We start from the raw sequence: 11,481 nt of genomic DNA, 5'->3' as shown, positions 1-11,481 counted from the left end.
GCATACCCCGCACAAGAAAGAGAGATATATTCTCTCAAGAAATTGCAAGATGTGACAGTGAGCTCTTTCGACTTCACGATTGAAATCACCAAATAACCAGTACCCACTCCACCCGAGTATTCGACGATTCATTAACAAACAGCACATCAAAATGTCATCAGTTGTAAAAGGGCAATCTCCGCTAAGAGATGGAAATTGGCATGGTCGGATTGAAGTAGGGGGAGAATTCCCTCCCGAAAAGGATAGATACCACTTATACATTGGTAATCATTCCTCAACTCATAGCTGCCAATTGTTCTAACAAGTGTTTGCTCAAATAGGACTCTTCTGCCCATTTGCCCACCGGGTCAACCTAATTCGACATCTCAAAGGCCTCACTTCCATTCTCCCAATATCCATCGTGAAACCCTATCCCAAAGGCGATGACAAAGGCTGGCCTGGTTGGAAATTTGCAACAGAAAAGGATCCATACCCTGGCGCAACTGAAGATCATCTCTTCCAGTCCGAATACCTTCATGATATATACTTCCGGGCCTGGAAAGATTATGAGGGGAGATTCACAGTACCTGTTTTATGGGACAAAAAGACAAATCAGATCGTTTGCAATGAGAGCTTGGAGATCCTACGGAATCTGAATACTGGTTTCGACAGCCTATTGGATGATGAATACAAGAAACTGGATTTCTATCCCGACAATTTGACCAAGGAAATCGACGAAATAGGAGAATGGATGCAACGAGATATCAACACTGGAGTGTATAAGGCTGGCTTTGCGCCGGATCAAGAATCATATGACAGAAATGTTGTGCCATTATTCAAAGCCCTCAATCAAATCGAAGAGATCATCAAGAATAATGGAGGCCCATATGTGTTGGGTTCAAAAATTTCAGAGTTGGACTTGAGGTTGTACCCAACAATTTGTCGCTTCGATGCCGTATATGTGCAACATTTCAAATGTAACCTTGGAACCATTCGTCATGATTATCCGGTGTTGAATGCTTGGTTGAAGCATTTATATTGGGAGGTAAAGGGATTCAAGGAAACAACTGATTTCAAACATATCAAGGAGAATGTAAGAAGTCCAAAACGTCTAAAATGATTCGCGTCTAACGATAGTCAGTACACGAAGAGCCATCCGGGTATTAATCCAAAGTCCATTACACCAATGGGCCCTATTCCTAATATTGAAAGTGGTGTGGAACATGATTGGAGTAACTTGGTAGCAGGTAGGGTTGAGGTGAATTGAAAGCTGAGTTGGTTGGTTTAGTATTGTCATGTAGGTCCCCAAGAATCCACTCCTACCAAAATATCTCCAAATCTCCATCTACTAGTGATGCAGTTCCGTTTGTGCTTTTAAATGAAGTACCTTTCAATGATTGAGGAATGCCTGCGCATTATTGATGTCGGGAACACGATTGCTCTACATTTGCCACAATGTGGTTGCTATCTGTATTGCTTGCCCGCTTACTTGACTGAGATGTTTGATATAGTATCAAGTGTTTGTCCGCCAGTTGTGACAAGTGAACATCACTAGAACCTACCTACCTATCCCAACAAGAATTCAGTCAGAAGCCGTTTTTAGTTTTTAAATTTCTGCTCTTCGCTACCTATGATCAAGAAGTGAGTGATATTTGTTGTGTCTCAACACAAGCAGCAATGCTCCAGATTTGTTTGAGTTATTCGAGTGATGCAACCGTCACGAGGATAGTATCTATCGGACGATTGTTGTTGCTAGACGCGTCTGTACAAGTACCTACCTACATGAGCCCATCCATCCAACACCTTGCACCATCATGGAGTCACCTTGATATTCCCTCCTCAAACCGTAATCTACATCAAAACAAGCATAAGGTGAGATGGCCGAGTTGGTCTAAGGCGCCAGGTTAAGGTTATAGCTTAACACAAGGTTATCACAACCTCCTGGTCTAGTAATAGGCGTGGGTTCGAATCCCACTCTCATCAAATACCTTTTGTTTTTGTCCGTTTTTTGGGCTTCTTTCGTATATTCTTTCACTATTTTTTCAGTAAGATGAATGATTTCAAGGCTGGAAAGTCGGGTGGTTGAAAGAAAGGTGAAAAAATATTAGATGAATGTGGAGTAGGAGAAAATTTTGTAGTGTTAAAGCTTTTCTATTTTGATAGTGGAGTTGGTGGGGACTTTTTCGCGCCAAGGATTGTGAGCGGGAAGCGGAGTGGAAATAGAAGGGGGGGGGAGAAAAGATTAAACAACTCCTATATTTAATATTATTTTTCATCAACTTCGTTTGTGAATTCGTTATCATACATCTTGATTTAAAGATTTTTCGTGTTTCGGCGATGACTGTTGGCCGAATTGAATTTGTTTAAAAAAAAAAGTCAATCTTCAATCACCGACTCCACTTTTGGAGGCCCTCCAGACTCCCTGCTTCCGGACCCACGCAGCTCCCTGAGGCAAGGAGACGTTGGCTGTGTACACGAGTCTGATCGTGAGTTTGCACGAACACAATATGCATGGTTTCATGTACCTTGCTTACAATAAGACCTGGAATTGTCTATATCCTGTTAGAAAGCTCAACGCTTCCGGATTCATGGTCGATACATGGTTTAAACGTACGCGAGAGGAGCTGAATAGTAGTATCAGGTCTTTCAAAATGAGCTCGTAATTCCTGGAGACCCCTTGGCATCATGCCCTCAGATGGAATTTTCTTTGGATTTCATACTGAATTCATTTCTTATTGCTACACTGAACTACTTTTCTCCTCTTCATGCATGATCGCCATCTTCCGCACTAGGAAATGTCCGTACACACACTTATACCTGAGCTCACAAAGTCCTCTTGCATTAATGTCCCACGCAATGACAAAGTTGTAATATTCATGGAGGCTGAAAATAATAGGCAGGTGTTTGTCTTGATATTGGCGCAATCAAATCCATTCGGACTATTAATTGCCGCACTATTTTGATTGAGGGCCTCTTTTTTGGTGAATAGTCATATATGAACTTCCATGGCTGCAGTTGAGATGGATTTATCAGATGCAGCACTCCCTCGAGTGAACTGGACTAATAATCATCTATTATTAATATAGCGGAACTTCTCTTGGGCTGTTCTATTCTGCTTCCTTCACTGTACGACATCCTCTCCATCTTCTAAATCACCACTCTTCGACAATTTACTCATCAATCCATCAACAAACATAATCATAACAACAGCGAGTTAGTTATCCAAATACTCAAGGTCACTTCGTACATATCAAGCAACAAAGCACTTATAATACCTCCTTCATCAATAGATACATCAAACCCACATCCTCGTCATCATGGGAAGTAAAAACAGACGTGCTCCTCCAGTAAAATCCACCGAAGTCATCCCCAAAGAACCATCAGAAATCGAAACCCACCCCGGAATGATTCTAACAGGCAACATCCTAACCATTACCATCGACTACTGCAGTCCAGAAACCCAAACCGAATCCTCAAAATCACAGTTCATAGAATCTCTCCTCAAAATCCTCCCCGACTACGCCCCATGGGCAAAAATCATCCAACTCAGCATCCACACCGACATCCCTTCCAAAGAAACCCCCAACAACATCTACTTCACCCGCATCAACGACATGAATTCCATAGTAAAGCAATTAAATAAATTCAAGAAACTTCAACAAGTTCGCGTTAGGACACTTGTTGATCAATACAATTTTTCACAGATGAAACTTGCGGCTGCGATGTATGGATTGAGGCTAGGATTGGTTTGGCGTTTTTCGTATGTGCTGAAGGGGGAAATGCCGGTTATGGTTTCTTTGGACGATAATGTTATGGGGAGGCTTTGGGGAGTTTGGAAGAAAGAATTTCTTTCGAGGTTGGAGGTGCTTGGGTAGTGGTGGTTTGTTGAGGGGGGTATATAGAGGGGTGGTGGGGCTTGGTGTTCTTTTCTGGAAAAGAAAACTTCGAGATTATGGATCGGTGCAGTTTTGGGGAATGGGTAGATATTTTTTCGTGTGTTGTGGTAATTTAAAAGCTTGAGTAAATTTTTATTTTCATTGTGGAGTTTCGAGTGTATGAATCAGTTATGGGCCTATATGTCTACAGGATGATAGAAAATGATCATCTTAACAGTTGGCTAAATGAAAGTAAAAACTCAGTGAAAGAAAGCAAGCATTCGGGGCTACGTCACTAATATCTCGCACTGCAGTAAATTAGGGTAAAAATGAAAATGTTAATATACAGTGATAAAGATAGCTTTTTTCTTTCTGTATGATCGGCTATGAATATCTCCTTCTTCTGCTTCGCTTGGGAGATGAAAGAACATCCTGCATTGGATAGTGGATGGAATAGATTTTTATGGAACAGTATGGATTCATAATGTGGCATATACAAATTAAAAGATAGAACTCATAAAATAATAGCTGATTTGCAGGATGTGGTATTGGTTATATGTATCTACAACCCTATGGAATACCTAGCTTGAATGTCAAAACACTGAAAATACTGTCCTCGCTTAATCACCACTCGTATCTTCCAACTCAAATCTCCATAAAACCCTCCATTACCCATAGCATCAAACAAAAGCACAATAACCCCTCTCTTCCCCTATAAACAGCCCAAAAGTTCCATCACCCATTCAAACCCCTCACTCAACAATCCTCTCCAAGCCCCCATTCCCCACAATCTCCCTCCAGTACACCCGCACCAACCACCTCATAAAACAACACTCAGGCTCAATCTCCTGCAATCCCACTTCTTCCACCCCCTCAACCCTATAAGCCAAACTCCACTTCATCCTCCGCAACCCATACAACCCCGCACAAAACCTCAACTGCGAAAAATAATGCGCCCATTTGCCTATCACAAGTGTCATATGAAGTTCCTGTACTTTTTCAAATTTGTTTATTTGGGAAATGAGCAGTTGGAAATCGGAGACGTGCTGCTTGTATTCTATAGTGGACAGGCATCTGTAGGCTGAAGTTCGGATGGCTAGTTTGATGATGTGCGTGTAGGGTGTGTAAGAAGGGAGAATGGAGGCCAGGATTTTCATTTTGGTAAGTGTTTGTAAGGGCGTGGGGGTTAGGTCGATGGTGAGGGTGAGGGTGCCGCACCAGAACATTATGTTGCGATGGTATTGAATTTTGTCGAGATGGGTGGAGAGGATATGTTGGGTTGTGTTGTTCATGGTGGAGAAGTGCGTGGTTTGAAGGATTGGTTTTTGATGGACGGAAATTGTGAGAGTTGGTGATTGGATTGGTTGATGTTGTACTGATTGGAATCAGGAGTGTTAGACTTGCAGAGAAGATGGGGGAAGACAAGTTCAAGTAGCAGAATGGTATTATACCCAAGGAAATATATGTAAGAATACGGGGTGATTGCTGCTGATATACAGCCTGTCCAGAACCGTATCTAATTGCAACTAATGCGGTTTCTAAAACCCAAATATGCTGCTCAATAACGCATATCCTCTACCGCTACCGCAAGTTTTATGTATACGCCTACTTACCAAGATTAGTTGTAGCATTTTTGATGGAGCGGCAGCGGTACATGGTCAAACAATAGAATATGCATAACTAAGAAAGCATTACAAGTGGACATGGAAGTTACTAATAAGCATCTGTATTGTTTCCTATAGTCAATTTTTTAGCCGTTCTCTGCTGAATAAACTGACTGCAAACTCGGTCTCGGTACTTGTTTCCTATCAAGCATTCACTCTATTTTGTGGAATCTCGCTAATTCATTTTGCGATGCAGGAGGCCGGCTGCAGTACAGTTCTGGCTGTTTGTGAACCACAAACTCATCTCTATGTTACTCTGCAAGAGAACTATTCTCTTACGGAAAATACACTTCATTTCGCGATACCTGGCTAACATAAAGTCTACGGAGGAGAGCGGCAGTAGTACGGTCGTACCTTAGACAGTCGCACAAAGTTAATTCAGCGCTAGTGTCACCTACCTTGCTGTATTAGATACCACCGTATAGCAAATATTTCACCACAAGAATTTATATAAAGTGCTCACTATACCCTCATCATCCATCTTCCTGACACGCACATCTTCCTACTTTCCACTTGCAACAAATAACACTCTAGATCCATCAATTCGAGAACGATTTAGATCACAGCGAAGATATCCACCAGAATATTCACTTCATCAAGAATATCAAGGCTTTCTCAACAACTTGTTTCCTCAACAAAAGAAAAGAAAAAGAAATCTTAAAATGGCTAAATACATTGATCTCCCCGTAGATTGGGCTACACACAACGAGGTCGACGTCTCGGCATTAGAGCAGTGCATCCACAGAAAAGATGAAGCACCCGAAGAATGCACCTGTGAAATGTGCAACAGCGAGGAAAACCATCTTAACGGATTGCAATGTCCCGAAAATCGTGTTCGCACAGATATTTCTGCTAGACAGGCGAAAGGATGGCTTGATATGTCAGTTCCTCATCCTGGATCAGTAATAAATAAGGAATTGCACACCAAATTCAACAAAATCCTAAGCCTCACCATAAACTACACTGGTGATGAACAAACCGATATGTCCATGGTCCTCCGCCAGCTTCCAAACTACTCCTTATGGACCGGGATTCTCGAACTGATCATTCGCCCCGGTCTTTCCCGTAAAGAAGCTCCAAGATCCTACGTCAAACACGTTGAAGAGATGAAAGCATTGGTGCGCCAAATTAATTCATCCTTGTCTAAGGTGGAATCAATCCGTTGTCAATTCTTCATCGACTATTTCAGTTTTTCCAATTTGAGATTAGCGGCTGGATTGATCGATCTCAAAAATGATAATTGGACTTTAGCTTATGTGGAGGCTGGGGAGAAAAATTTGTTTAAGGATATTTATAGGAAGGATTCAATTTTTAAGAGAATTGAATGTGTTTATCGGGAGGATTTTGCGAAATAGGTGGGAATGTTTTACTGGGCGGATGGAGTCATGGGTTTTGGCCCGGGGGAATTTGGTATGGACCGCATGGTGGATGATTGATTTTGGGGGGGGGGGGTGGGGGGGCAGGCTTATGCCAGGCGGGCGGAGGGTATTTTAGAACGTTCTCGTTAATGAAGGAGTCGGTTTTGTGCGTTATTAGGGGGGTCTAGTTTTAGCTTCTATTTAGGCGAAGCATGGAGTAGGGGTTAAAGGCTCATTGAGATGAAGCTTGACCTTTCAGTAGATGTACTTTATTTAAATTCTAGGCTATTAAGATCTTTCAATTATGACTACACATATCTTTTTCCATTTTATTAATAATCCATAGATGTGATACTTAACCCATATTAACTTACCATCTTTTCAATTTTTTACACACATTCCCTCCTCTGTTCAATACTTCTCCATCATTTCACCTAAAGGAGGTTTTTTTTCGCTCCTTTGAACAACTACACTAACTTACCCTTTCCAAAGAACAAAGTTTATTAATAATTAAATGATCATGATAATTCTATATCAATGATTTTTGTGAAAATTTAATCTTTTGTTCGACGCCTAGAACCATCTAGACTTGAAATTACTAGAAATTTCAAATCATTAACTGACATACGAAAAGAGGAAATATATGTTTTGTTCTTTTGTCTCCTTTGAGCTTTCGAAGCTTTCTATGTTTTCAACTTGTGGTTTTTGTGAACAACGCAAATTGTTCCACAGTTCCTTTGTTTTTCAAGATAACAAAAGAATCTCAGTCTTGCGGTCTGGTTTTTGTTGTTAAGGCTGGAAGGGCTTCCCGTCACATTCATGCATCTAGCAATTTCTCTTCACTAGGAAACAGTCCCACTATAAAAGTCCACAAAGAAAGTCCTTCGTGGGTTCGTTTTTCAGTTTTCGAATTCCGTCCTAGTGACAGGTTAGTTGGCTTTCAATTACATTACGTTCACATGGAAAAGAAAGAAAGTATTGTGAATACTCAACTTTCATATTCAATCGGATTAGTCGTATATTTCAAAAAGAAATTATATTGTATTTGTCAATTTGGGTGTGCATAGCTCCAGCTTGTGTTAAACAAAACTCCTACTCCTGTGTACTGAAAAGAGTTTTTTTTAACCTAAGTTTGGAATGCCTGCGTTTGTCAGTTTTAGTAGATACTGTCAATTTGTAAGTAGAAAACTTCACCCCACTCACTCACCTTCGCTCAGTTTGAATCTTCATCCGATTTAAAAGGGTTTCTCTCAAGTTCCAAGAGCGGTTCCTCTGCTGCATCCTGATGCTGCCTGGTGGGAGGGGCGGGAGCGCGGCCTCGTCTTTCGAAAGATGTAGGATCTTCGTCTCTGTGGTCTTCTTCTGAGTCCCAATATCCTCCGAGTCGATGGTGGGGAACGTTGGGAGTTCTGCCCCGTCCTTCAAGATATGCGAGAGTTTCGTCCCTGTCTGCCTCTTTTTGGACTTTTTCACGAGCGTCAGTACGGTTACGGATAAAACTAATGGGAATGCGGGACTGCTGTCTGCGCCATTCTGGGGATTCTTCCACGTTAGCGGGCTCTCTTCGTGTTTGGAAGTTCTGGGGGACAGCCTGTGCCGTGTGTGGTCTTTGATCATTAGGCTCCTCCGGTTGAGAGGCTTCTGGTTCTGGCTGTTCGTCGACCCATCCCAAGTATACTTCCGACTCAAAAGTCGCATTTCGTCTGCAGTTGGGACATCCTTCGATCGAAGTGAGTGTCGGAGGCTCGAATTTTCCCAAAGTGAAAACCCTTTTCAGCCCCAGCTTGAGCCTCTCAGGTTGAGGTTGGTGTAGAGTGCGTGTTCTGGATGCTGTCGACTCCCAAGCCATTCCCAAGCTCAAGATACTCTTCAAAGTTCTCTTGAGAGCCTGGGGAGGCTCCTCTTTTGCACGTCCTGCCGCAGTTCGTGATTCCAAGACATGGCTGCAGGAAAACTTTGTGTAAGTTGAAGGCATTTTCGAAATGTTGAGAATGCGTTTGCTGGTTGTTGGTAATTATGATTGTGATAATGTTTGATGTTAATACATCTTCAAGTATATCGCTAAATCCAGGGATTTACATGCTCATTTGCAGACACTTGTCCAGATGTTGTTCATATGCTGTTCAGACACTATTGAAACACTGCACATAATGGAAAGAACAAGATGGACTAAGCACAACTACTTGTTCTTGGAACAATGGTAGAGAATAACTCCACTCACTTTGAGGTGACGTTTCTCGGAGATTGGCATGATAATATTTTCAAACTTCGTTGATTTGCCAGCGAAGTATAGTTGTTTATTAATAGTAAAACGACATGTATCAAGTCATATAATTATGGGATTTAACAATATCAGCGGTATGTGCCTAAAATCACAGGTTTATTTAACTTTAGGGTTAAAACATTCTTAGACGTAATTACATAGCGTAGCTTCCATGCCACGCGTCTCAAGTGTCTATTGACTTTAGAGAAGCATCATAAATTTACGAGTTTACCAACTCCATCATGTGGGCTTAAGATCTTTGGTTCTATTACTTGTGGCTTCGGGAATCTCACGGTGATAAGGTGATTAGCGCAGCATTTCTACGGCTCAAGTCATTCATTGGGCAGGGTACTTAATCTACTTTATGTATGTGATTCTTCGTCACATAACCAGTAAAATCTCTAGAACTTGTTCTTTCATAATCACGCCCTGGGTCAAGTGGCTTTGAAGAGTCTTTTGATAGGACAAAAATAGCAGGTTTGTGGTTTGTAGCCTAATTCAAACAAGGGGTTTGCTACGGCAGCTATGTAGTTCTGTAGTGCACGTGGAAGATGCTAGATGCTATTCTGAATGATCTTAGTGGACTGACTTCTACTCATAATTTTCTTACCTGTGGCCGATATTCTACTTCCTACTTCATCTATTCTAGCCATTACACCCTGATATCCCCAAAATACAACCTCCATCTAAATTCATCCATCTGCATCGTCAAATCTCCAGCATCTGTCACAGATTTGAATTTCATTAAAATCCCAAGCAAACTGCAATATTAATCGATCAAGAAGATTCGGAGAGGCCGTGTTTACTCCTCGGAGACTACCAGCAAGTCAAATCCTTCACAGTCATATTATCTAATCTCGCAGTGTTAATAAGACTTAGCCAGCATGGACAAGAAAAACAGTTCAGTCACAAATTCCAATCTTCCTTCAGTTCTCCCCAAGCCTCCCTCAAGCCTAGAGTTACACGAGTCGCTCTTTTGGTTAGAGAAGGCACAATGTCTGCAAATAATCATTGCATAAAACGAAGATAAAACTCAACAAGAGACTGCTCTTTACATGGCTATCTTGTTTGATCGTATATCTGAATATGGGCCATTGGCCGATAAGCTCGATTTTCTCATTCACCCACGAATTGTTCGCTGCTGGGAAAATCCCAACATCTATGCTCAGCACATTCGCCAGATGATGGCTCTAGTCAATCGAGTCAACCGATCCTTCATTGTCCTTACAAATGTCAATGTTCGACTTGAAATTGACTATGCTAACTTTCAGCAAATGGAATTGGCAGCTTGTTTTATCGCATTGAAGGTGTACTGGAAGTTGAGCTATTATGTCGACGGCATATCGTATCTCAACGAAATCGAAGCACACAGTCACCTCATGAGACGTCTTTGTGGTGTTAATGATAGAGATTTCAAGGTATAGATGGTCATAGTGAATGGTGCTTTTAAAGGGTCTATGATGAAGCCAAGGGATTGAGGAGGATCCGGTCAAAATATTTCGTGGTAGCGAGTATGACCTTAGACTTCGGGGTGTTTATAGAAAGGAGTACTTGAGTTTCCTCAAGTAGACGCATCCGAATGTTCTTGTGGCTGGGATGCAGGACTATTTTTGAGAGGTGATTTAGCAGGGGTAGTCGTTTAAGGTTGTTGAGGCATAGCTTCAGGAATGTCGCGATGTGCTTTTTGCGAATTACTTTTCTCTTTTCCCCTATGCTTCACATTTCGGATAACTGGGAATGAATTGTGGTATGGGAAAGTACTGGACGTCGGTAAAATTTCGCGTAGTAATCCAACAGAAGATAAACGAAACCTCTTTGCATGTAACTAATGTGTTGATAATGAGAAGTGAATATAAAGTAGTCGAATGAGTAAAATTAAAATGAAACTGTCAAACCTGGCTTGGGATCTATGTAGAACATATGTATTTATGCTCGAATTTAGGTAGGGCCAGCGGAATGGAATGTCGCAGCAAAAATTCACCACAGCCCGACATATGCATGTTCTTACAAAGGGGATAAAATGACTGCCATTATGCGTGCAACCGTGTAACGTTAACCCCGCATTTAAAGAACATAGGAAGCAGATGCTAAACATGCGAGGAAAATAAATATACTATTTCCTGTTGCAGGCAGACATATTCTCTCGTGCAATTGAATATAACCGAAAGTGAAGCCAACCAGGTACGACACGCGATAATTCGGCCGTACCTCCTATTCCAAACTTCGAGGGCACCAGTTTTCACCTCGCTAAAGGTTCTACAGTATGCCCACGAATGTCCATAAGATGCTATTCAATGAACAGCGGAGGAGGTTTAAATACTTAAGATACTTAAGAGACTCAT

At 41.6% G+C, this 11,481-nt stretch overlaps 7 protein-coding genes and 1 non-coding gene across 8 annotated transcripts; 5 read left to right on the top strand and 3 right to left on the bottom strand.

The window, feature by feature from the left end:
• Positions 1 to 151: 151 nt before the first annotated feature.
• SS1G_05554 (hypothetical protein) lies at positions 152 to 1,099 on the top strand (the record flags this gene model as incomplete). Its single annotated transcript, XM_001594074.1, has 2 exons — positions 152 to 263; positions 321 to 1,099. 2 exons carry the CDS (start codon positions 152 to 154, stop codon positions 1,097 to 1,099), a joined length of 891 nt encoding a protein of 296 aa, XP_001594124.1.
• A 751-nt stretch (positions 1,100 to 1,850) lies between these two features.
• SS1G_14604 lies at positions 1,851 to 1,962 on the top strand. Its single transcript has one exon. It is a non-coding gene; the product is annotated as a tRNA-Leu (tRNA).
• A 404-nt stretch (positions 1,963 to 2,366) lies between these two features.
• SS1G_05553 (predicted protein) lies at positions 2,367 to 2,663 on the bottom strand (the record flags this gene model as incomplete). The annotated part of the gene is made up of 2 exons (XM_001594073.1): positions 2,367 to 2,521; positions 2,594 to 2,663. 2 exons carry the CDS (start codon positions 2,661 to 2,663, stop codon positions 2,367 to 2,369), a joined length of 225 nt encoding a protein of 74 aa, XP_001594123.1.
• A 633-nt stretch (positions 2,664 to 3,296) lies between these two features.
• Positions 3,297 to 4,181, top strand: SS1G_05552 (predicted protein; the record flags this gene model as incomplete). The annotated part of the gene is made up of 3 exons (XM_001594072.1): positions 3,297 to 3,739; positions 3,882 to 3,982; positions 4,177 to 4,181. The coding sequence occupies 3 exons, from the start codon at positions 3,297 to 3,299 to the stop codon at positions 4,179 to 4,181; spliced, it is 549 nt and encodes a 182-aa protein (XP_001594122.1).
• Positions 4,182 to 4,606: 425 nt separating this feature from the next.
• Positions 4,607 to 5,080, bottom strand: SS1G_05551 (predicted protein; the record flags this gene model as incomplete). The annotated part of the gene is made up of 1 exon (XM_001594071.1): positions 4,607 to 5,080. The coding sequence occupies one exon, from the start codon at positions 5,078 to 5,080 to the stop codon at positions 4,607 to 4,609; it is 474 nt and encodes a 157-aa protein (XP_001594121.1).
• A 1,100-nt stretch (positions 5,081 to 6,180) lies between these two features.
• Positions 6,181 to 7,228, top strand: SS1G_05550 (predicted protein; the record flags this gene model as incomplete). The annotated part of the gene is made up of 3 exons (XM_001594070.1): positions 6,181 to 6,636; positions 7,013 to 7,042; positions 7,223 to 7,228. 3 exons carry the CDS (start codon positions 6,181 to 6,183, stop codon positions 7,226 to 7,228), a joined length of 492 nt encoding a protein of 163 aa, XP_001594120.1.
• Positions 7,229 to 8,089: 861 nt separating this feature from the next.
• SS1G_05549 (predicted protein) lies at positions 8,090 to 8,851 on the bottom strand (the record flags this gene model as incomplete). The annotated part of the gene is made up of 1 exon (XM_001594069.1): positions 8,090 to 8,851. One exon carries the CDS (start codon positions 8,849 to 8,851, stop codon positions 8,090 to 8,092), a length of 762 nt encoding a protein of 253 aa, XP_001594119.1.
• Positions 8,852 to 10,194: 1,343 nt separating this feature from the next.
• Positions 10,195 to 10,563, top strand: SS1G_05548 (predicted protein; the record flags this gene model as incomplete). The annotated part of the gene is made up of 1 exon (XM_001594068.1): positions 10,195 to 10,563. One exon carries the CDS (start codon positions 10,195 to 10,197, stop codon positions 10,561 to 10,563), a length of 369 nt encoding a protein of 122 aa, XP_001594118.1.
• Between the last annotated feature and the right edge of the window lie 918 nt (positions 10,564 to 11,481).

The sequence above is a fragment of the Sclerotinia sclerotiorum genome, genomic scaffold (assembly GCF_000146945.2).
Source record: "Sclerotinia sclerotiorum 1980 UF-70 scaffold_6 genomic scaffold, whole genome shotgun sequence".
In the NCBI taxonomy this organism is placed as follows: domain Eukaryota; kingdom Fungi; phylum Ascomycota; class Leotiomycetes; order Helotiales; family Sclerotiniaceae; genus Sclerotinia; species Sclerotinia sclerotiorum.
This window is presented reverse-complemented; position numbering and strand designations above follow the sequence as displayed.